At 53.1% G+C, this 24256-nt stretch overlaps 1 protein-coding gene across 2 annotated transcripts; it reads left to right on the top strand.

Moving 5' to 3' along the window:
- The first annotated feature begins 484 nt into the window (after nt 1–484).
- On the top strand, nt 485–24222 carry SLC12A4 (solute carrier family 12 member 4). 2 transcript variants are annotated; one of them, XM_090260046.1, is made up of 24 exons: nt 485–658; nt 5383–5477; nt 6932–7063; nt 12192–12338; nt 12422–12476; nt 14490–14620; nt 16379–16620; nt 16768–16982; nt 17524–17688; nt 17762–17860; nt 18151–18208; nt 18572–18746; nt 19148–19266; nt 20602–20700; nt 20896–21015; nt 21223–21327; nt 21590–21758; nt 22014–22209; nt 22316–22485; nt 22576–22707; nt 22786–22893; nt 23061–23248; nt 23359–23492; nt 23651–24222. In XM_090260046.1, the coding sequence occupies exons 1-24, from the start codon at nt 544–546 to the stop codon at nt 23740–23742; spliced, it is 3261 nt and encodes a 1086-aa protein (XP_090116172.1). In that variant the 5' UTR covers nt 485–543; the 3' UTR covers nt 23743–24222. The 2 variants fall into 2 exon arrangements, with proteins under 2 accessions (XP_090116172.1, XP_090116173.1); XM_090260047.1 differs by lacking the exon at nt 485–658 and adding an exon at nt 2220–2261.
- The last annotated feature ends 34 nt before the right edge of the window (nt 24223–24256 follow it).

Genomic DNA, 24256 nt, shown 5'->3' with positions numbered 1-24256 from the left:
ACAGAAGATGGAAATGGATAGGGGGTACCGAGGAATGGTGGAAGGCCCTGGGAAGGATTGGGAGGACCTCTGCGATCCTGGGCAGGTCCTGCCAATCATTCCCTGTCCCCAAGTAAAAGAAATGTCATTGAACGTTTACTAGGCACAGAGCGCAGAGCCAGTGCATCCCGAGTCCCACCTCATATTGCCCTCAGACAGCCCCAAGAGGTTTTACAAGTACCGCACCTGGGGCTCAGAGAGGGCAGTTTTTCACCCAAGGTTACACAGCAATCAGGCCCTGTTTGGGGCGTGGAACAACTAGTAATACCCCTTCCAGAGGGGCTTCACTCCTCCGGGGCCCCCCCTAGGGGAGGAGCCAGCCCAGCCTCTCCTGCTCCCCGCCCCCGAGGGGCGGCCCGGGGGGCGGGCGGAGGAAGTGAGCGCAGCGGGGAGGAATGCGAGCGGGCGGGGTGCGCAGGCAGGGGGTGGCGCGCGGACCGGGGGTGGCGGGGACAGTTGGGCTGGAAGTCGGGGCAGCGGGAGAGGCAAGGCCGAAAGTGTGCGATGCCTCACTTCACAGTGGTGCCGGTGGACGGGCCGCGGCGCGGCGACTATGACAACCTCGAGGGGCTCAGTTGGGTGGACTACGGGGAGCGCGCCGAGCGGGATGACTCTGACGGTGAGGGCGCGCCCGGATGGGGCCTTGGTGGGGACAGGGGAGCCGGCCACGCGGGCCCGCGTACCCACAGAACACCTGGCCCGATCGCGCGCACGTCGATGCGAGCCCAACTTTTCTTAGTCTGCGCCTCCGCTCCCAGTCCCTCGCTCCGCGAGTGCAGACACGATTTTTCTGGGCCCCGGCGCGCCGGCAGCCGGGACGCCCTCCCCACCCCAGCTCCTCCCTTGCTGGCCGCAGGCGGGGGCTGCAGACGTGGCTGACTAAAGAGGGTAGGCCATCGGGGCCGCTAGGCGCATAAGTAGCGGCGAGCCTCCATCTCTGGCCCTTCCCGGCTGGGAGCATAGCTTCTGCTTGGATCCTAGCCCCTTCACCTTCTGTGAACCACCTCCAGCCTCTTCTCTCTTGGTCTCCCCAATTGTACTTCACCTCCTCTGACCCTGAGTCTCCCTTCCCTTCCCCCATTCCTGTGCCTCCCAGAACTCGGGCCAGTAGGAGAGAAGACTGTGTCTTCTGAGGGGGTCTGTGCATAACTGCCTGCGAGCCCTCTCATGTTGATCCCCTCCTAGGTCTGTAGGTACAGTGGGCGTCTGAAGAGCACTCACATGAAATCAGGCTTGTCTAGGTGCTTTATGTGAATTAACTCGCTTAAGCCAACCAATTTCCCCCATGGGATAGGCCCTGTTACTCACACTTAGGAAGGAGTGATTGAGACAGGGAGCAGTCATATAATTTGCGCCAGCGTATTCAAACCCAGGGTTAGAGACTCCAGCACCTGAACTCCCAGCGTAGGTGTTAGAACTGGATCTAAAGGTGAGCCCCTTCTCCCAGATGGCTGTCCTTGCCAGGGCCCACTCTTGGAGTATATGTCTGCATGTATAGTGGCATATGCATGTGTAACTGTGCTTGTGCAAGTGTCTAGCTGTGTGGTATTACAGGGTGAAGTGGGAGTCAGGGTAGCACATTTTCATGGCCACTTTCCTGCAGGGGTGTAAGTGATGAGAATGGTGATGTGACTGATGACAAATGCCTGTGTCTGTGACTGACCATGATGGAGATATGCAGAGAACATGTGTGTTGGTGGCATGTGTCAGATGATGCAATCTCCACCTAGCTCTATGTTATCTCTGGTGGTGACTGAGGTGACCCATACCTGATGTGGGTGATGGCTATATGTGAGTCACCTGATTTGCCATGTGGGAAGATGGCACAGATCAGTGGCATGGGCTACTGGACATCATGGGATTTTACAGGCTTGACAGCCGTGTTTGTACACACATCCCAGCCCCCAACCCTGGTGCCCTGTCCTGCCCTAGCCACTTTCCAGTGGTCAGAGTAGGAGCCAGCATCCTGGCTCTCCTTAGCTCTGGGAGGCTTTCTCTCCCAAAGACTGGGCTGGGCTCAGCCTGGACCAGTGGGCAGACGAAGCTGAACCTAGCCTCTGGCCCCGCCTTGGCCTCTTGCAGGGTGACTGGAGCCACATTGGCTGAGTCCTGCCAGGTCCCTCCAGGCTGGGCCAGCTCCTCCCACATCCCCCCTCCTCCTATTACTCCTTTTTAGCCAGACCTTGGCTGTGTCTACAGTATGGGGGACACTCTGCGCCCTGGTAAGTGATTATGATTCCTCTTGGTGGGGACTGTAAAGGGTTGGGGGCACAAAAACAGTGAGCCTCAGGTCCATCTCATGGGGTACCCCCAGCCTGGAACTTGAATCTCTCAAGTTCAAGGTCAACAAGCAGTGTTGAGGTTCTAGTACCCCTGGCAGATGCCTGTGAGCACAGGGATCAAGATTGTCACCTGGATACCCATCTGCAGCTGGTGTACTCCCAGCTGTGACTAGGAACACACATATATGTGTGCTTCACAGGCAGCCCCCAAGCCCAGGCCATACTCTAGTTCACCAGGGATTTCAGGTGGTATCTGAGCAGCTTCAGCTTGGCAGGCATGCCCAGACCTGCCCTGGAATTTTTGGAATAGCTGAGGGCAGTACAGACACCCAGACACTGCTTAGAGCACCCCCTCCCAGCCCCCCCTTCCCCCCACATATTCCCGTAGTCCCATGGGAGCTGTCCTTAATTGGGGCTTTAGAGAACTTCAAGAAATGCCTGCTGTGTGTCAGCCACCAGACCGTCCCTTTTCTGATTGATCTGGGCAATTAGAAGAGTGTATGTTACTCTCTATTTCATAGAAAAGGAAGCTGTCAGCACAGAGGGGGTAACCAAGTTGCGCTGGGTCACAGAGAGAGAGGGTCAGGAATCCAAGCCAGGGTGCCAGCCATCTGAGCACCAAGAGCCCTAGGTATGTGCACCCTGGGTGCATCCTGGGATAGACTGAGGCCTAGAATAGGATTAGGGAACCTGTAGCTCTGCTCCTCCCTGGCTGTAATGGACCCTGGGACCCAAGTTTGGCCCTTCAACTGGGTGACCTTGCCTCTAAATCTCTAAGCCTTACTTTCCTTGCTACTAAAAACGGGTAAATGATACCTACTGGAGGGTTGCTTTGAGGACTAGAGGCAACCCTTGGACAGGCTCTGAGGTGCCCTGGAGTCATGGCTGAAGGGACAAGGGATCTCTGCTGGGTCTTAGAGGATCATCCACAGCCAGTTTTTGGGAACTGCTTCGTGCCTGGTTCTGTGTTTTCAGGATGCTTGTTCAGTCTCCTCAGAGAGACAAGGCAACAATGGCGTGGCAGACTGCAGTGCATGAGATTAGAGTAATTTATAATATATTTTCATCCTACTTCACAAAAGGAGCTGAAGAGATATACTACGCCTCTCCTAGCAGGCTTCACCCCTTGGTGTCTTCCCAAAGGATTTACCCTCAGAAAGATCAAAATCATGCAGAGGAATGAGACAGGGACTTTGAGACGAGGCAGATGGTGACTGCACATAAAGAATAAATTTAGCTTGGAGATTCCTGGTAGCCAAGGCAGAAAGGGAAAAAAGATGAGATCTATAGCTGCCATTTTCTGACAAAATGAAGCATCTGACTTATTCAGGGGAGGTTTTTTGTTGTTGTTTGTTTTGTTTTTTCACAAAAATCCAGGAGTACCTTTCAGCCATTTTTCACTGAAGGGCCATCAATGTAATAGGCAGGGTTACTAGGCTTTAAGATTTTTCTTGTGGCTCCTTATCTTGATCCTGAATAAGCATCAAGGGCACAGCAAATATCATAGGGTGTCTGAGGAGCTTATGTGACCCCATGAAACTTTAACATGGTTTGGTGGGCTGGCTTGATCTGCTGCCTTTGTCACCTGTACCATTGGTATTGGCCTACACACAGCCTTGTAGCTCATGGGACTGAGCTGCTTGGCTCACTCAGATGTAGATAGTTCAGGTTCCTAGATGAGGTGATGTATTGTTTTCACATGCTGTTCGAAGGAAGAGTGGACTTTGTCCCAGAAATTGTCATCAGCTTTACCTGTCAATCTCCTTGGGTAATAAGAATCCACAGTGCAGCACCTGCTAATTGTAGGCTTAGAGAAGGCAAGTTAAGTCTCATACCTTTAGCAAGAGGATGTAGCAGATGGAGGAGGATGCATCATTCAGCTTTCTTAACTGCAAACAAGAGAAATGAAATTATAGACTATTTAACCAGACAAGGTTAGCAGGTAGCCCTTATAAAACCAGAGAGGGCCAGTGCATGGTCTGAATACCCCGCTAGTCTGGGTCGGTGACAACACTTCTGTTGACACCAGGCCAGCACTGCTTCCACAGTCACTGCAACACCAACCTGGCTTCTTTGAACCAAGATGTCTGCTTCCCATTTGCTGTGAGGCTCCCAGCCACTGTCGCAGCTACCAGACTGCCTGGAGGGAGAAAAAACATGGAAAGTTGGGAATGTCACCTACTGGACTCGCAAGGGATAGTTTGGAAAACAGGAAAGAGTGTAAAGGCTGAGCGGCCAGAAAAATCAGCCAAGTTTTGAGAGTTGAGGCAGGCTTACTAAAAAGAAAAGTGCGTCTGGTTCTTTTCTACAAGGTTTCTTTGGAGCTGAGACACTGTCTCATCAGCCGAGGGACACATGGGCCACGCACCTAGTCTGGGCAAGCGTCTGGGATCTGGAGGCAGGAAGGCCAACAAGCGACTCCCGCCAGCAGGCCCGGCTCAGCCCCAGCACCAACCAGCCGGGCTTTCGAATAGGACCCTAGACACTTCCGCTCCCTGGGCAGCCTCTTGCGTGCCCCTCCTCCCAGCATGCCCCTGGGTGCCCTCCAGGAGGCCCCGCCCGGTGCATGGTGGGGCAGCTAGTATGGCAGTGTCTGACCATGGCGGCTGAAGGCACCTTATGTGGTTTCATCTACCTGGAGGGCAGCACCCGGCTGGGCCCTGAAGACACCAAAGCCTTGGCCCCCTGTCTCACTGGGTATTCCAACTGGGCTGGGAAAAGGGGGTTAGGGGGTCTGAGGGCTGGGCCACGCCCTCCCCGCTGGCTCCACCCCTTGGTGTTAACGCGTGGATGAGCGTGTGTCTGGGGTCTTCCTTCAGTTTCTCTATGCTAGAGGAGATAATGTGCTGCGTTTTGGTAATTGGCCACTCTAACAACACTAGCTCTTCTAGGAGACTGGTGGGATTTGATGGGGAAACTGAGGCCCCACCTACTAACGCTGGCCCCCATAGTGCTCCAGAGAAACGATGTTTTCTGGACTGGTCTCCTAGGGAGCCAGCAGTGACGGCTGAGGACTCAGGAGGCAGTCTCTGACTGGGATTCTGTCCTTCTCTCTCCACAGGACATGGCAGCCACAGAGAGAGCAGCCCTTTCCTTTGTCCCTTGGAGGATTCCAGAGGAAACGAATACTATGACAGGAACCTGGCACTGTTTGAGGTAGCTGAGGAGATGGGCGGGCAGGGGCCTGTAGGGACCCAAGCCATCACTGAGAAGGCAGGCTGGACAGTTGTGCCTCTTTATGTCTTGGCTCCTCCCCCAGTGTCCTCTTGTCTGTCTCACCTTGGCAACCAGGCTGTGGTTCCGTTGGTCCTTTGAACTAAAAGTGCTTTCCTAGAGGGCACTCACAGCCCCACCCTGTTACCACCTCCAGAGGTATTCACCTTGGACTTCTTGGCAGCCCTTCAGCAGGGTGACCACCTCGGGATTTCCTTTCTTCCCTTTATTCGAGGACTCTTGTAGTCCTAGACCCCTTCTCTCCTGTGAACGCTTCCTTGTTCTTCCTGGTTGGTTCTTCCAACCCTGTCCCCCTCAAGTTCACCAAGACCTGGTCCTTCTCACTGGATCTGCCCCCCTCTCTCCACATCTGCATCTCAGTGGACACCTCTGGAAACATTCCCAGTTTTGTGCCTCTGAACTTGAATTTTATCCTTTTCAGACTCAAACTCAGAAGTTGGATCTGGATTCAGGACATGGTTTAGGCCCCTAAATTCTCACCCACATATTCAGCTGCCCCCATGGAAGTCTCATAGACTCCTCAGTGTCCACATGCTCCCCAAAGACCTACATCTTCATTTTTGACTCCAAACCCGTTTCTGCTTGTGTGTAGGGTCAGAAGAGAGCTGATAGATGGGGAAAGACTAAATGTGGGCGTATGTAGGTGGCAGCACGGCACTGGAGAAGTCACAGGAACTTGGAAAAGCCTAAACCTGGTTGGGGGTTGGGTAGTCTGAGCTCTGGGAAGCCTCCTGACTTGGAAAAGCAGGAAGTTTCTGCAATGTAGACCTTGACCTGGCTCTACCTGAGGATGAACTAGGGGGCCAGGATCCCACTTGGGGATTGAAGTGGCTTATTCTCAGCACCTGGGATTGAGGGTGGAGGCCACCTAGAAGGATCAGCGTTTGAGCAAATAAGAGACTTTACTTGTCCCAGACATCCCTTTTTTGACTTCCTTGACTCCCTGAGGTGACTAGGGATAGCTTTTTAGTGGAAGAGTTGAGGGCAGATGTGAGTCCCAGTGGCCCACTCATAGCTGGGAGGTGTCCAGGCAGAACAGGCGGGATGAAGTGTGTCACTCTCCTTTCTGCCAGCCATATCCTGCCCTGCCCTCTCTCCTGAGGCAGGTAGATTTCACAAATGGGTTGGTAGTGACTATAACTAAGGTGGGGTGGAAAGAAGCAGCTGCTGGGCTGAGTTTTGAGTGCCAAATGCTGGGGTGTGGTGTCCACACCTGCCCAATTGCCTGGCTTGGGCTTCCCCAGGCAAAACCTGGGATCAGGCCCAGGCCTGCCTCAGGGCTTGGCAAGGCACCAGCGGCCAGGCTGCTGGCTACACATAGGTAGCCTGATGCCAGCTGGGCGCATTGCCAGACTGCCCTGTGGCTCTGTTTACAGGAAGAGCTGGACATCCGCCCAAAGGTATCATCTCTTCTGGGCAAGCTCGTCAGCTACACCAACCTCACACAGGGCGCCAAAGAGCATGAGGAAGCTGAAAGTGGGGAGGGTACCCGCCGGAGAACATCCAAGGTGAGCTGGTGAAGGGCAGCAGAGGGGCCACTCCTGGGAAGACAGACTCAACATCATGGATGTATCAAGTTCCCCACACGGTTTTGAACATCCCAGGGGAAGCGGGTGCCTGGTGTGGTGAGCATGGAGGATGGACATTTGAGTGCCTTGGGCTCACGGGGGCAGAGGGATAGAGGGGACAAAGAGCCAAGGAGGCCCTCAGAAATGACACTGAGAAGGATAGCTGCCTTTACTCAGCCCTCTCTGTGAGAGGCATAATGCTAAGCCTGCGTTCTTGCAAGTCATCTCACAGCAAAGCCGCGAGGCAGGTACTATTATTCCCGTTTTAAAGATGAAAAAACTGAGTGTCAGGAGTGTTAAGTAACTTGCCTAAGATGACTGAGCTACACAAGATCAATATGTAACACTGGGAGGCACATTTGTGGATTTATTGTGAGGTATGTAACTAGAAGACCTGATCATTAGCATCCCATCAAGGTAGATAAGGGTGCTACCTTTGGAACCAGGAACATGGTTGTCCCTTGGGACTGCGTGACCTAGAGCAAGTAATCAAACCTTTTGCCCCTTCCTATGTAGGCTTCATCGGCAGAGCGCTCCAACAGCACTTGGGCTCCTTGAGCACCTGGGTGGCAGGGGTGAAGGGGTGATAGGAGCATAATGCTGCCTCTTGGGGCTACTGGTCCCTATTCAGGCCTCTGGCTGTTCAGCTGTCCTTTCTCTTTAGATGACTTTGCTCATCTTTGCTTAGCTCCCTTGTGTGAGGGCAAGGAGCCCTCCTTCTCTACCTACTGACTCGCTGAGACTTGGGAAGCAGCTGTGATTGGAAACAGCATGGGTCTGGCGCTAGCTGTAGTATTCTTGCTGGAGCTCAGCACAAGCAGAAAGAGCACTTGATTGGGATAAGCCAGGTCTGCAGCCTCAGACCTGCTTGTGAGTTTTGGGCCTTGCTGGGGTGGACCAAGGGGAGAGGGCAGACCAGGCTGATGTGCACACCTCACCTTGCCTCTCTGGGAGACAAATCAGCCCACACTTCAGTGAAATCTTAAGATCTTGAGGTTACACAGACCTGACCTCCACCATATCCTGCTGGTTGGGATTTTGCTGGCATTTTCTGGACTGCAAATAGTAGAGAACCCTGACTATCTGGCTGTCTCTATTCAGCTGTGCAGAGGGGTCTCAGCCTCTGAGAGTGTTGCCTGTGGTGGGTAGTAGGATCCTTGGGTAAGTGCCTCTTCCTTGTCCTTTAAGACCAAGTCCAGGGAGCTGTGGCTGGGAGTACAAAGGTCCTTAAGAAAGGCTGGTAGTACAGGTGGCTTTCCCTCTCTGGGAGCGCACCCGCGCCTTTCCTCTCTCCCTCTTCTTCCTCCCAGACACGTTATTACCTTGATCTCTCCTAAGCTCCAAGGCCCTCCCTTTTGCCTCTGTAACTTGTTTCCTGAGCGCATTTCTTCTACCTCTTTGATTTTCTAAATAAACTTTTTAAAATAAAGATTTTATTTATTTACTTTTTAGAGGGAGGGGAAGGGAGGGGAAAAGAAAGGGGGAGAAACATCAATGTGTAAGAGATACGTTGATTGTTTGCCTCTTGCATGCCCCCAACTGGGGAACCTGGCCTGCAACCCAGGCATGTGATCTGACTGGGAATTGAACTGGTGACCATTTTGGTTTGGTAGGCCAGCACTCAATCCAGTGAGCCACACCAGTCAGGGAAAACTTTCTTTTATTAAAAAAAGAAAGAAAGAAAGGCTAATGCACTTCTCAACAAGTGCTGGAAGGAAGCCTGGGTTGGTAAAGGGCCATGGCCTCTTGGCCTTACGAGGAGCCCGTGAGGATGCTGGGGTCCAGCCTTAGCTCACCTGGCCCTAGAGTAAGGATGTGAGAGGGTCCATGAGTGTCCCAGTTTCAATCATTTTTCCATCAAGGAAAGAGGAGCTTGGTCAAGTCTGCAGTGACTCAGTAGGAAGGTAGGGAGTTGGGGCCACTAAGCTGTGTTTCTTACCCTGGGTGGGTCCAAGCAGGGCCACAGAAAGGTAAGGCTTAAAGCAGGAAGAGCAGGCCTCCACCCAGACCATGCTGAGGCAGCCTCTCCACAGCAGCCACTGTGCTTGGCTCTGGCCTTGTGACCTTCTGAGGCTGCCAGGGGTTATTTGGAGATGCAGACAGCATTTCCGGCCCTGCCCTTTCCCACACTGCCTTTTTTCCAGAGTGACTCAGCCTAGATAGAATTGAAGTGGGGCTGGGAGCTGCCACTATACAGTGGGTGGTCCAGGGTCTCTGAAAGGGGCTCAGACAGAGCTCAAATGAGGTATATCTGTCACCTACACTATGAAGGACAATTTGAGGGACTATTCTTACTCAGGCCCTTGTGAGGTCCTTTAGGCTGCACATAGATCCTACCCCAGACCTGAACCCTTCAGAAGAGTTCCTGTGGCCACATAGTTCTCTCTCCCACCCCAGTTCCAGGACAGCAGGCTTTACTAGGGCTCTGGTGGAAGCTTTTAGGCCCCACTACCCTGGGCTGCACTCGTGGGGACTCAGTTCTTCAGGAAGGCACCTGCCCTGCCCCTGTGCTTTTAACCTCTGCTCTGGCCTTTTGGCTGGCCCCTGCTCTGCCCTTAGGTAGTTGAGAAATCCTGCCTGCATATGCCCATTAGACTTTTTTCACCTGCCCTTCAGTGTTTTTCTAAGTTAAATTTATTGGGGTGACATTGGTTTATAAAAACCATACAGTTTTTAAGTGTATAACTCAACAAAACAACATATGCACACTGCATCATGTGCTTATTGCCCCAAGTAACGTCTCTTTCGATTCCCATTTTGCTCCCCTCTGCCCACCTCCACCTGCCTCCCACCCCTCTTCCCTCTCTCTCTCATCGCACTGTTGTCTGTGTTTTATATACAAGGTCTGTCCAGAAGGTGTCCAGCCATGTAATATGAAAAATACATTTACTGCAGAAGACACAAGAAACATTGTATATATAGTTCCCTTCAAAGCAGGCACCTTAGGACCTCACACAGTTCTCATTGCCATCAGCTATCCCGTTGTATTTTCCTGAATCTCATCAACAGTTTGAAATTTCCTCCCTTTCAAAGGTGATTTTAGTTTTGGGGAAAGCCAGAAATTTCAGGGCGCCAAATCTGGGTTGTAAGGGGGCTGAGTCACCTGGGTGATTTGATGTTTCTCCAAAAAGCTCTGCACAAGACATGATGCATGAGCGGGCGCATTGTCGTGATGAAGATGCCAGTAACCAGTTGTCCGTAGCTGTGGCCTTCTGAATTATTTCAATAGTTTCCGTGAAGGAATGTTCAAGCTTAATGCAAAATTTGATGCAGATCCATTGCTCTACTCGCTCAGTCATTTTGAATGCAACGGCCACACAGTACACATGCTCACTCAACGGCATCTACCACACCCACCCACTAGTACAGTGAAGCCATCATTGTTCACCATGCGCTTTCTGGTCCACTGTCCTTGGCTGCCAGGTTACATTGATGTCGAAAACCAATCTTATTATATTAACAATGGCTGGACTTTTTCCAGACAGACCTCATGTATGTATATATGTGTGTGTGCATTATATATATATATATATATATGTGTGTGTGTGTGTGTGTATATATATATATATATTTTTTTTTTTTGCTTAATCTGCTGTTCAACCTTGAGTCTCTACTCTATGTAGGATTTTCCCAACACATTATCCTAGGGGCCTTCCAAGGCACCACTCCCTGGACTCTGGAGCACCTTTTTTGGGTACCTGCTGAGCCTGCTGGTGATACAACAGTGAACAAGCCAAGTCTACCCAAGTATGGTCATGAGACATTCAAATGAACAGTTACCATGACCTGTAAGTGACCACTATGATGGAAGGGGATATCAAATGCTGAGGGGATGTAGGAGGAGGAGGAAGTGCCATCTCTACCTAACGCAACCCAGAGAAACTTCCTGGAAGAGGCAACATAGTTAATCCCCTGGAAGGTTTATCTAAAGAGGAGTTTGCCAGGCAGTGAGGTAGGACTGAAACCTCCCAGGCAGAGTCCAGTGCATGCCCTGGTTCAGAGGTTCTGAGGGACCTATGTTATTGGGGACTGAAACTGACAACGAAAGGATGGGGCACACCTGGTGGCCCAAGCCAAGGAGTCTGGCCCACACCGAGGACTACAAGATAGACAGTTCAGAGGGTTTTTGGCAGGGATGATGAGACTGGACTTGGTTTTCAGAGACCTGCTCTGGCAACAGAGTAGGCTGCCATGTGGAGAGGTTGATAAGCACAGGAGGGCAACATCCAGTTGCCCCAAGTCTAGTGCCCTAGGTTCAAGGGCCTAAAGCAGAGGCAAGGCAGGCTGATCTAAGAGCAGCTTGAAAGGCACACTGGATAGAACTTGGTGTCCACCTGGACTGGAGTTGGGGGTTGGACAGAGGGAAGGCCAAGGACAACTTCTTAGATTCTGGCTTGGATGACATGGGGCGTGCTGAATGAGAAGGTGGGTATTCAAGACAGACCTCTCTCCAGAAGTTTAAAAGAAAAGAGGAGGGAAGGGGAGCAGTACCTTGAAGGGGAGGTGAGGCTCAAAAACTCACATGTGACATTTTGAAAAGAATTGGGATTTATACCTTCCCAGTCCCAAACTCTTTATATTAAAAAACATCACTCCCTTCCCCTCTCTCCAAAAATAAATAAAATCCTTTTTAAAAATTTAATTTAATTTAAAATGCCCTGGCTGGTGTGTCTCAGTGGAGTGAGTGCCAGCCTGCAAACCAAAGCGTCACCAGTTTGATTCCCTATTCAGGGCACATGCCTGGGTTGCAGGTGGGGTCCCTATTGGGAGCGTGCAAGAGGCAACCACACATCGATGTTTCTCTCCCTCTCTTTCTCCTTCCCTTCCCCTCTCTCTAAAAATAAATAAATAAAATCTTTAATAAAATAAAATAAAAAACATCAACATAGACATTCTAGCTGTCACCCCACCCCTGCACTCCCCAGAACTCAACTCAGGGTGCACCTCTCCAACTTGTTTTCCACAGAACACCTTGGGGACTGCTGAGTGACTGGGGCTGGCCTTGCAGGGTGCATCTGGGCTCCTCTGATGCTCTGTGTCTTCCCTTCCATCCCCTCCCGCTCCACAGGCACCCAGCATGGGCACCCTCATGGGGGTGTACCTACCCTGCTTGCAGAATATCTTCGGGGTGATCCTGTTCCTGCGTCTGACTTGGATGGTGGGCACAGCCGGGGTGCTGCAGGCCCTCCTCATTGTGCTCATCTGCTGCTGCTGTGTGAGTATCCTAGCTGGGCAGGGCCACGGCTACCCGCAGAGCCCTCCCCGCTGAACTGCTCACATAGGCCCTCCTCCCTGCAGACCTTGCTGACGGCCATCTCCATGAGCGCCATCGCCACCAATGGAGTGGTTCCAGGTGAGTGAGCACTGCCCTGGGCCTGTTGGGGGCAGTGCGTCCAGAATCCACATTGACATACACAGGACCCTCATTGCTTCTGCCCTCAAAGCAGTTCTTTGGTGGGGTCTTAGTCCCTGAAATCATGACAGTTACATCACTTAGGTACAACCTTGCTCTACAGAGTTTGAGTTATCTGTTTTATCTATGTGTGTGTTTTTTGTTTTGTTTTTGTTTTTAAAAGGGAGGCTGGGGACTGTTAGGGTGATCTGGCTGCAACATCTGTCACCCCATTGATCGCCAGGGTTGATTCGGATGATCTGGCTGGCTAGATGGGTCTCTCCTGCCTCCCTCACGAAAAAAATAAAATAATAAAAAATAAAAATAAAAAGGGGGCCGAGGCTGTCAAAGAAGGTGATGGGATGCACCTGGTGGCCCATGCCAAGGAGTCTGGCCCACACCATGGATTATAGGACAGTGCAGAGGGTTTCAGCAGGGATGATGAGACTGGATTTGATTTTCCTTTGTTCTTTTTTGTTGTTGTTGTTGTTGTTAAGATTCCATTTGTTTATTTTCAGAGAGAGGGGAAGGGAAGGAGAAAGAGACGGAGAAAAACATCATTGTGTGGTTGCCTTTCACGCACCCCCAACTGGGGACCTGGCCCACAACCCAGGCATGTGCCCTGACTGGGAATTGAACCAGTGACCCTTTGGTTCACAGGCCAGCACTCAATCCACTGAGCCACACCAGCCAGGGCTTTTCTTTTTTCTTTTTTCTTTTTAAAGGTTTTATTTATTTTCTTTTTAGACAGAAGGGAAGGGAGGGAGGAAGAGAGAGAGCAAAACATCAATCAGTTGCCCTCCAGGGACCAAACTCACAACCCATGCATGTGCCCTGACTGGCAATCAAACTGGTGACCTTTTGCTTTGTGAGATGATGCGCAGCCAACTGAGCACATCAGTCAGGGCTGGATCCTTTTTTTAACTAACAGTTTTATTAATATTAGTATAAAAGTAATGGGGAAAAGGCAATATATGTTTACCCATTAGATGGCGTGAAAGTGCATAAAAATATAGAAAGGAAAATATTGCCATCCTGAATTCATAACTTTGAGCCTTTTGGTACATGGTCTTAGGATCTTGTAAAGTATTGATATATTGTTTTTCCCGAACTCTATGTGTGTATATTTTGCAAATGTTGGGGGAAAGTTCCTTTGTTTTTTCAGAAGGATTGGTAGCGTGTTATCTAATTTATGGGATTATTTTCCTACTCTTGGCTTCTACTTTTTCACTGTCGTGCACACGAATCTCTGTTTACACCCCTGGCAATTCCCTTAGGAGAACCTGGAGGCGGGATTGCAGCATGAAAGGGATTAACCTTTTTAAAGTTTCTTGATCCCTGTTCCCAGACTTTTCACCACAGACGTTTTATCAGGAGCAAATTCAACTAGCCACATGTCCCATGCACCCACACTGGCCCTGGGGCCCAGCGTTGTCTCTGTCAGTCTTGCCAGGGTGTTTGACTCTGATGGAAGTACAAACTCAGGGCAGGAGTGTCAGCCACGGAAACTCACCCAGTGGCAGCCCTGTGTTGAGCCCTAAGGACAAAAAATTTGGCAAGACACACATCCTGCCCTGGTCTGGAGGGACCAGACTAACAGACACAGCCCTTGGGAGGGGTGAGGTGTGGGGAGATAGGACATACCCAGCCAGTGGAGGCTGTGGGGACTGGCCTAAGTGCAGGGAGTTGGGGGACAGTGGCCACTTCAGCACTGCTGCCGACCTAGAGCTGCCTAGCAAGGTAGTCATTTCACTGGCCTGTACTGGGTATTGGAGCCAGATGGGAGTGGGGTCTAACTCTCCAGCCTGGCCACTTACTAACTATGCAGCGTCAGGCAAATCTTCTAACCCTTCTGCGCATCTGCAAATGGGAAAATTCATTCCTGTCCCTCTGGGTGGTCATGAGAGGTTGTTATGGAGGAGAACCCCTTGAAGAAGAACCAGCCTTGACCTGTGTACATTTTCTCTACTGTAGCTGGGGGCTCCTATTTCATGATCTCCCGCTCACTGGGGCCAGAATTTGGAGGTGCTGTGGGCCTGTGCTTCTACTTGGGAACAACGTTTGCAGCGGCCATGTACATCCTGGGTGCCATTGAGATCTTGCTGGTGAGTCATGCTAAACCCTGGCCAACTCTGGTCTTGTCCAGATAGCCCCTTTCCCAGGGGCCCAGGCTGCTCATGCTCCCCTCACCTCCAACCAGGGTCTGGGGCTTATCATGTGGGAGGCCTCCTTGAGGGAGAAAGATCTCTGCTCAAGCCAGTCTTCCCTTCAACCTTTTCCAGTTTGGGCTTTGCAGGGAAAGGGCCTGGCCAGGCCTTCACCTTGGCCCTGGGTGTTCCATTCACTTGGGCCCCATTTCAGCCATGGCAGTTGATCTGTAAACTGTTGCATTTAACTCAGTGACAGATCTTGGTGGTGACACAGAGCCTATCTCCCAGACATATGCGGGCTCTGGCCAGGTCTGTCTCCCTCAGGCTTCTGTGCCAAGATCTTCAGATCCACCTTATCCTTGTCCCTAAATCAGGGTAAGCAGCCACAGGACCCTGTCCAGAGGTCAGTGTCCCCTCCATGAGCCCAATGTGTGCTCTGACTCAGCTTCCCACTCCCCAGCTGGTGGGAGAAGAGGTGGAGGGGTCATGGGGATCACAGGGTAACAAGTGCTCACCCCTGGGGGTCAAGACAAGAGGAAATGTTTAGAGGAACTGCCTGGCTCCTCCCATCTCCAGGTCCTCTGCCTACAGTGTGGACCCTGTTCCTAGACCTGCAGGCGGTGGGGGGGTTATTGTTTGTCATATTTCCCACATTCCTACATTTATTATTTGGGTTTCTTCTGTAAAGAAAATATGTCCTTTTCCCCATTTATTTATTTATTCAACCATGTATTTTTATCAGTATGGACTCCTGGATATTTATTTTATTCTTGGATCATGATCCAGTAGTATCATTATTTATTTTGTTGCTCAAACTGTTCCACTTTGACTTTTTAGCTATTCACTATTCAAGTTGACTCCTGTGTGTGGATCCTTTTTAAATAACAGCTTTATTGAAATATAATTCACATACTGTACAGTCACTACCCACTTAAATAATAAAATGTAAAGGTTTTTAGTATATTCACAGAATTGTGGAACCATCAGCACAATCAATTTTAGAACATTTTCATCACTCCAGAAAACCTCTTTTAGTCATTCTTTATACCCCCAGCCCTAGGCAATCATTAATCTGCTTTCTGTCTTTAATCAGATTTACTTATTCTAGACAGAGAAGGAAAACTCTGACTCCAAAAAACCTCCACTGCCTTGCGGCATACCTCTTCAGGGGAAAGGCTAAGGGAGTAAACCCCGACAGAAAATCCAGAGCCGGAGTCCCTAAGGCGGTTTGACGTTGTAGTCAACACCGGCAACTCCTGCGGCGCACCTGAAACCAAGCTGTATTGACTCCGTCTTTCCCTTGGACCCTTCAGCTGCGAAGAGAGGGGGGGTCTGCTGCATGGGCAACAGCAGACCCTCCATATCACCCTGCCCAGGCTCTGTAGCTTCAGCTTCACTGGAGAGGACACTCCAGCATCATCGCAAGATGACGATTCAACACGGGAGGAGACAGATACCGTGTCACTCCCGAGTCGGACTGCACAACCATTCTCAGTGGTGCAGATAGACTCTTAAGAAGCTACACCATCGTCTCTCGAGACGGACGGCTGCCGACGACGACGACGACGACTTATTCTAGACATTTCATATAAATGGAATCATATAGTACATGAGCTTCTGTGGCTGGCTTTTTCTGGATACTCTTAAAAAAAAAGACGGGATTCACTCTCTAAATAGGAAAATTGAACCTTCTATATCTGTCTCTTGTTTCAGACCTACATCGCCCCACCAGCTGCCATTTTTCACCCAACAGGCGCTCATGACTCATCGAGTGCCACCTTAAACAACATGCGAGTGTATGGGACCATTTTTCTAACCTTCATGACCCTGGTGGTGTTTGTTGGGGTCAAGTATGTGAACAAATTTGCCTCACTCTTCCTGGCCTGTGTGATCATCTCCATCCTCTCCATCTATGCTGGGGGCATCAAGTCTATTTTTGACCCTCCCGTGTTTCCGTAAGTAATCTGGGAGTATATTCAGGCGTTGCACTGATACCCCTCCCTAGTAGAAGGCCTTTAATGCCCTGAGATCTGGAGGCTGCAGGGTAGAAACAGGTTGGGACCTCCAGCTGAGCAGGCGATGATACTTCTCCCTCCCCACAGAGTATGCATGCTGGGCAACAGGACCCTGTCCAGGGACCAGTTTGACATCTGTGCCAAGACAGCCGTGGTGGATAATGAGACAGTGGCCACCCAGCTATGGAACCTCTTCTGCCACAGCTCCAACCTTACCACTGACTCCTGTGACCCATACTTCCTGCTCAACAATGTGACTGAGATCCCTGGCATCCCAGGTGCAGCTGCCAGCGTGCTCCAGGGTGCGTCCTCACTCCTGTCCTCCTGCTCCTGACCCATGGGCCGAGCAGCAGCAGGGAATGAGCATGAAAGGAGAATGAATCATAGAGCTGTCCTTGTGTGGCCAGCTAAGGAGTGGGGGGCAGGTCTGGCTGCCTTCCAGGCCTAGTGGCGTCCCCACGGCCTGGCTCCTGGCAGCGAGGTTTCGGGTGAACACAGCCTGTATGGCCAGCATCCCAGACCTGCAGCAGCCCCCAGAGAGTTCTGGCAGCCCCTCTTTCCCCAGCCACCAGCCCCTGACACTGCCTGGGATTATTCTCCCAGGAGCCATAAAGGGCTTCTGTCTAGGAGGCAGGCAGTGACTGGGCTCTGGCTTCAGCAGCCTTTGCCTGTCAGACTTCTAGCCAGACAGCTCCTTCCCTGTGGCTGATGCTGCAGACATCGGGCTGAAGCTGCCCCCCTGAGCCCCTATGGCCTCTCACACCTGCAGCCTCTGATTGGCCTGCCCCAAACGGCCCCTGGGAAGTAGGTGGGGCTGTGGTGGTGATGCTGCTGCCCCTGCAGAGAACCTGTGGAGCACCTACCTGGAGAAGGGAGAGGTCGTGGAGAAGCACAGGCTGCCCTCCACAGACGCCCTTGGCCTGAAGGAGAACCTGCCCCTGTACGTGGTGGCTGACATTGCCACATCCTTCACCGTGCTAGTTGGCATCTTCTTCCCCTCTGTGACAGGTAAGCCCCCCCCCCCACCTAGCCCTGTCCCCTGTCCTGGGGAGCCCCTGAGGGAATCTTGTTGTTTTTGAAGGTATCATGGCTGGTTCAAATCGCTCTGGCGATCTCCGCGACGCCCAGAAGTCCATTCCAGTGGGAACCATTCTGGCCATTGTTACAACCTCCCTTGTGTGTATCCTTTCCGAGGCCTGGGACCAGCAGGGAGTGGGGTAGGAAGCACTTGCCTTCTTTTAAGTCACCAGCTCTCATGTACAGACACCACACATGCATGCATACATGTATACCTTTCTCCTCATACTCATCACACACTCAAGTGTGTGCACAGCGCAAGACCCTCGGCTGTAGGTGCCCCGGCTGAGTCTTCTGGCCAAGGCTAGCACGAGGCACACGGGGGTCCTGTGCGGGCGACGAGCGGGGGCAGCAGTGGCAGTGGGGGCCCAGCTTTCCTTGACGCGGCCGCAGACTTCAGCAGCGTGGTTCTCTTCGGCGCCTGCATCGAGGGCGTGGTGCTCCGGGATAAGTGAGTGAGCTGGCCGCTCCCCGTGGCAGGGGGCTCAGCTTTTGCCTGCTTTGACACCAAACCCCCTTGAACACGTGGTCCCACACGTATCCTCAGGCTGCTGGTTGCCAGTGGTAGTGTGTGCCACTGAGTGGGTCAGGCCCCACCAGAACTTTTGCTTCTTAGAGAATGGTGACATCAGGGTCAGGGCTGGGACAAGGAGAAAGGATAGGGGCTGGTAGACTGGACTTAGGTGCTGAGGGGTGAGTGCTCTGCCCACCATAGCCATCTTTCCTAACCCTTGATGTCCCTGACTCTAGGCAGCCCCACCCAGGATTTGGGGGGCTCCTTGCATTTTGCATGGCCTAAGCCTGGCCCTTGCAGGTATGGTGACGGCGTCAGCAGAAACCTAGTGGTGGGCACATTGGCCTGGCCTTCGCCCTGGGTCATTGTCATCGGGTCCTTCTTCTCAACTTGTGGCGCCGGTCTACAGAGCCTCACTGGGGCACCACGCCTGTTGCAGGCCATTGCCAAGGACAACATCATCCCCTTCCTCCGGGTGAGCCCTTCTGCACTCCCCCACAGCCTGTACACTCCTGGCCCCTCACACTGGCTGGAGGGTAGGGGATACAGATGCATGATATTCTGCTGGGGCCCATAGTGACCCCAGAGCCACAAAGCCATTGTGAGGAGCTGTCCTGGCTCTGGCTCTGCCCTGCTCTTGGCAGAGCGACTTGGACCGATAATCCTTATAGCCAATCTATGGCTCATTCAGAGCAGAGAGGCCTTGAGAGGTAGGGGGCAGAGAAACTTGTGGAACCTATTGGGAAAGGCATGGATGTGACCTGAGCCCCAGAGGAGAGCCTTGGAAATGCTGGAGACCAGACTGTGGCTTGTGGAATGAGGGTAATGAGACCAGCTTCTTCCCTTTCTGACCCCACTGACCCTGGTGCATTGCAGGTATTTGGCCACGGGAAGGCAAATGGTGAACCAACGTGGGCACTCCTCCTGACGGCACTCATTGCTGAGCTGGGCATCCTCATTGCCTCCCTTGACATGGTGGCCCCCATTCTATCCATGTGAGCTGGGGGCCAGGGTAGGGCAGGGGATGGTTTTGGGAAAGGCTCCTTGAACTCTCAGCACCCCTGAGCCAGGGGCCTCTGTGACCCTGTCTGGCATTGAGGGTACAGCTGGGAGACATGTCAGGCTCTATGGGGCAATGTTTGCCTGGCAGAGCTCAGCCTACCTCTGCATTCAGGAATGAGCCTGACACTCATGCAGAAGAGACCAGTGGGTCCTACAGCCCTCTGTGGGAGACTCCTAGAGCAGGCAGGTGGCTATCCTCCACTCCTGCACAGGGCAAGCACCCAGTTCCTGGCACCTTGATGAAGCCACCACTGCCCCATCCATCTGTTTTCAAAGTTGTTTTCTTTCAAAGTTTTGGAATCAAATGAGCATTTGAGTCTGCCAGTGCCCTACAGGAGGTGGTCAGCATGTGACAATTTCCAGGAGACCTTGTGGTTACTGTATTCATTATTGCCAGTGTTGGGGCCCCTCTCCATCTCTCTTCACACATTTGCTGTACTGGCAATGCTTCATCTTGCTTGTTTGGTTATGATGGGACTACTGTTCACTGCCCCACTCAGCCTGTAGGCCGGAGAGGCTCCTCCTTCCCCCAAAGCAGCCCTCCCACCCCAGCCATAGTCAGACCACAGCAATCTTTTGTCGTCCCCCCCAACACACCTCCACTCACTGCCCAGCCCCAACTATACATAGTGCACACCTGAAACTGTTCTTGCCATTCATCTTGGGTGGTGAGCCCTTACTACCCAGGCCAGAGGGTGTATCTCAGCCTTTACCATGCAGCTATTCCTAGCATCCCTGTTGGGACTGACAACTCCCCCTCATGGGAGTCCCTGCCCCCTGACATGCCCTCTCTAGTAAGTCCTTCTGCCTTTTTGTCTGCCATTCTCCAGCCAGTTGAGGGTGGAGGTTGCTGCTCCTCCCCTCAGCCCTTTGCTCCTCCACTGTCTTCTGGAGGACAGGTCTTGCTACATCCTCATAGTATCCCTCAAGTGTCTCTATTCATTGTCTTCAAAATGGCCCTTGTTATTTTCTCCCTACCTGCTCCCCACATTCATGACAGCCCCTAATCCAACTGGTCGCCCAGGCCAGGGGCCTAAATGTTGTTCAGCCATCTGCAGACACTGAGCACTGCTCGGCACCATCCTTTGCTTTCCCCTGCCTGCCGCCCCTTTCCCTCCTCCTTGTCTGCAAACAGTTGCCCATCCTCGAAGCCCTGGCAGTGGGTGCTATGGGGCTGTGAAGACCTGGCTCAGCCCATGCATGGCAAAGAAATCAGGGACCTGGCTGCCAAGGAGGCCACTCTGTACCAACCAACCCTTGTGATGCAGGTTCTTTCTGATGTGTTACCTGTTTGTGAACCTGGCCTGTGCTGTGCAGACGCTCCTGAGGACTCCTAACTGGCGGCCCCGGTTCAAGTACTATCACTGGTGAGCACCAGCTGGACCCCTGAGCCAAGCTTCTGATATAAGCGCTATTGGGGAAGCCGGGAGCCCCATTCAGGATGATGTTTGAGTTTCCTGGGCTGCAGTTGCTATTGGTGAGAGTTTGGGGGGCTGGGGGGCTTGGCCTGGGCCTGTACTGGTCTTTCCCTGATTTTGGTCCTTCCCCACTCTCTGGCCCAGGGCGCTGTCCTTCCTGGGCATGAGCCTCTGCCTGGCCCTTATGTTTGTCTCCTCCTGGTACTATGCCCTGGTCGCCATGCTCATTGCAGGCATGATCTACAAGTACATTGAGTACCAAGGGTGAGTGAGGGGTTGCCACCTGGTTGGGGCAAGTGGGGTGATCTGTAGGTTGTGAGGGGAGGAGCTGAACCACCCTTTGCTAGCCACCATAGGTGCTGGGGCTGGGGGCCTGTGACTCAGGTCCTGGCCCCCCTTTATCTCACATACACCTGGACAGAATCCCCTGGGTGGGACCATGGGCTCACCAGCTTATGGTGGCCTCTGTAGGGCTGAGAAGGAATGGGGTGACGGGATCCGAGGCCTGTCCCTGAGTGCTGCCCGCTATGCACTGTTGCGGCTAGAGGAGGGGCCTCCTCACACCAAGAACTGGCGGTGAGTTCACACCCAGACTGGCAAAGGCCATTCTAGGTTCTCAGGGGGCACTGTGAGGGTAGGACAGTCGAGAGGTGCTGCCTTCCCCTCCCTGGTCCATGTTCCCTATCCTGGGTTGCCAGCGGTGCCCCCTTGTTGAGTCCTTGGACCTCTGCTCCCCAAACCTGTGGGAGCCTGTGAGCTGAGAAGGGAAGAAAGAAAGGGGCTCCTTTGAAAACCTCTGACCCTAGTCTCAGGCTGCCTCCCCATCTGGCCACTGCAGGCCTCAGCTGCTGGTGCTGCTGAAGCTAGATGAGGACCTTCATGTGAAGTACCCACGGCTCCTCACGTTTGCCTCCCAGCTGAAGGCAGGCAAGGGCCTGACCATCGTTGGTTCTGTCATCCAGGGAAGCTTCTTGGAGAGCTATGGCGAGGCCCAGGCTGCTGAGCAGGTACCTGCTACAGGGGGCGGGGAGCTGAGCTGGTCTAGAGGTGTCCAGGCTGCAGCTGGCACATAACGGAGAGGACCAATTCTGGCCAGCCAGGTGGACAGCAGTGCTGCCACCTAAGAGCTGGAGCAAGGGTGGGTGTGGCTGTCCCTTCTATAAAACACGACCTCTGGGTGAGCAGCTTGCCTCTCCCCTTCCCCACCTCAGCAGAGGGGATGCTGATGGCCTTGGCCTCTGAGCCTGATATGTTCCCCACAGACAATCAAGAACATGATGGAGATTGAGAAAGTAAAGGGCTTCTGCCAGGTGGTGGTAGCCAACAAGGTGCGTGAGGGGCTGGCCCACCTCATCCAGTCTTGCGGCCTGGGCGGCATGAGGCATAACTCCGTGGTGCTGGGATGGCCCTATGGCTGGCGACAGAGTGAGGACCCACGTGCCTGGAAGACCTTTATTGGTGCGTGAGGGGCCAGGGCCTGGGCTCAGCCATGAGGGACGGGGGCCAGGGCTCAAATGAGAGCAGGGACTGCAGGCTGGCAGTCAGTAGTGTCCTTCCTCCCCAGACACTGTGCGCTGCACCACGGCTGCCCACCTGGCCCTGCTTGTGCCCAAGAACATTGCCTTCTACCCCAGCAACCATGAGCGCTACCTGGAGGGTCACATCGACGTGTGGTGGATTGTGCATGATGGCGGCATGCTCATGCTTTTACCCTTCCTGCTGCGCCAGCACAAGGTGGGCCAAGGAGGTGGGCCCAGGTGAGAGCAGCTGGGCCCTTGGAGAGGTGGGCAGTGACTGAAACACCCACCTGCTCCGTTGCCATAGGTTTGGAGGAAGTGCCGGATGCGCATCTTCACAGTGGCCCAGATGGATGACAACAGCATCCAGATGAAGAAGGATCTGGCTGTCTTCCTGTACCACCTACGTCTTGAGGCAGAAGTGGAGGTGGTAGAAATGGTGAGCCACCTACCCCAGTGTGGCCCTGTGGATACCCTGCCCCACTAGCCCCGTCCTCACAGCCCACCCTATCCACAGCACAATAGCGACATCTCTGCATATACCTACGAGCGGACACTGATGATGGAGCAGCGGTCCCAGATGCTGCGTCAGATGAGGCTGACCAAGACTGAGCGGGAGCGAGAAGTCAGTGGCCTCCTTGGTTCAGGGCATGGGTGTGTGACTGGGTCAGACCTTTGGAGCCACCATAATATGGGGGCATCAGAATGACTGTCCCCAGCCCCACCCACGTCAGTGCCCATGCCAGGCCCTCTGCTTCCATGGCACTGAGGCTACCTCCTGATTTTCTTCAGGCCCAGCTGGTCAAGGACCGGCACTCAGCCCTAAGGCTGGAGAGCCTGTACTCAGATGAGGAGGATGAGTCTGCAGCTGCGGCTGACAAGATCCAGATGACATGGACACGGGATAAGTACGTGGCAGCTGAGCCCTGGGACCCCAGCCAGGCCCCTGACAACTTCCGAGAACTGGTGCATATTAAGCCGTGAGTACAACAAAAACAGACTCAGCCACATTAGGGCCTAGGGGTGGAGGGTGGACAAGCTTTGTGGGTGGGCCAGTGGTGAGACCCGTAATCAGCTACATTACCTGCAGGGACCAATCCAACGTGCGGCGCATGCATACTGCCGTGAAGCTCAATGAAGTTATTGTCACACGCTCTCACGATGCCCGCCTGGTCCTACTGAACATGCCTGGCCCACCCAAAAACAGTGAGGGTGATGAGAACTGTATCCTTTTGTGGAGAAGCAGGCAGTGGGGAGATGGACAGCATGTGGGGTTAGTCTGAGAGCCCCTGGGCTGGGGGTGCCAGATTACCCCAGCTTTGATTGATGGGCCAAACTTCCCCTTGGTCCTGGTGCTGCTTCTTTGACCCAATGACCTACAGATATGGAGTTCCTGGAGGTGCTGACAGAGGGCCTGGAGCGGGTGCTGTTGGTTCGTGGCGGTGGCCGTGAAGTCATCACTATCTACTCCTGAGCCCAGTACAGACTTGTGGCCTAGAGTGGAGGTGTTCACAGTAATACCCCCTGCCAGCACCCATCTTCTAGTCCTGCTTTGCCCAGCCCTGCCCTGCACCCAGCTTTGGAAATTGGGCCTGGGTCTGGCAATGGAGATGGAACTGGGGTCCTGCAGGACCCTGAGACGTTTGGGGACCTCCCACACCCCCACCCCGTTCAGTCCCCCAGGAGGCCTGCCCTTGCTGGAGAAGACTGGTGGGGGCTGACATTTGGGTTTGAAGGCAGCCAGCCCAGGAACACTATTTATTGAATATTTATTGTTGGGATGTCACCATCAGAGAGAAGGGGAAGGGTGACAAGGGCGGGGGTCCTACCCAGCCCGCCTGCAGAAGACCTGGCTCAGGATACTGTGGGCAGGGACCCCCCACCAAGCCGAGCCTAATGGAGCCAGCCAGCTGAGGCCTGACTTTTTTCAATAAAACATTGTGTACTTCTGGGCCTCCTGCTGCCCAGGCTCTGTTTCCCCTGGCGCC

This window comes from Furipterus horrens, unplaced genomic scaffold, assembly GCF_987537825.1.
Source record: "Furipterus horrens unplaced genomic scaffold, mFurHor1.1.pri manual_scaffold_13, whole genome shotgun sequence".
Lineage (NCBI taxonomy): Eukaryota > Metazoa > Chordata > Mammalia > Chiroptera > Furipteridae > Furipterus > Furipterus horrens.
This window is presented reverse-complemented; position numbering and strand designations above follow the sequence as displayed.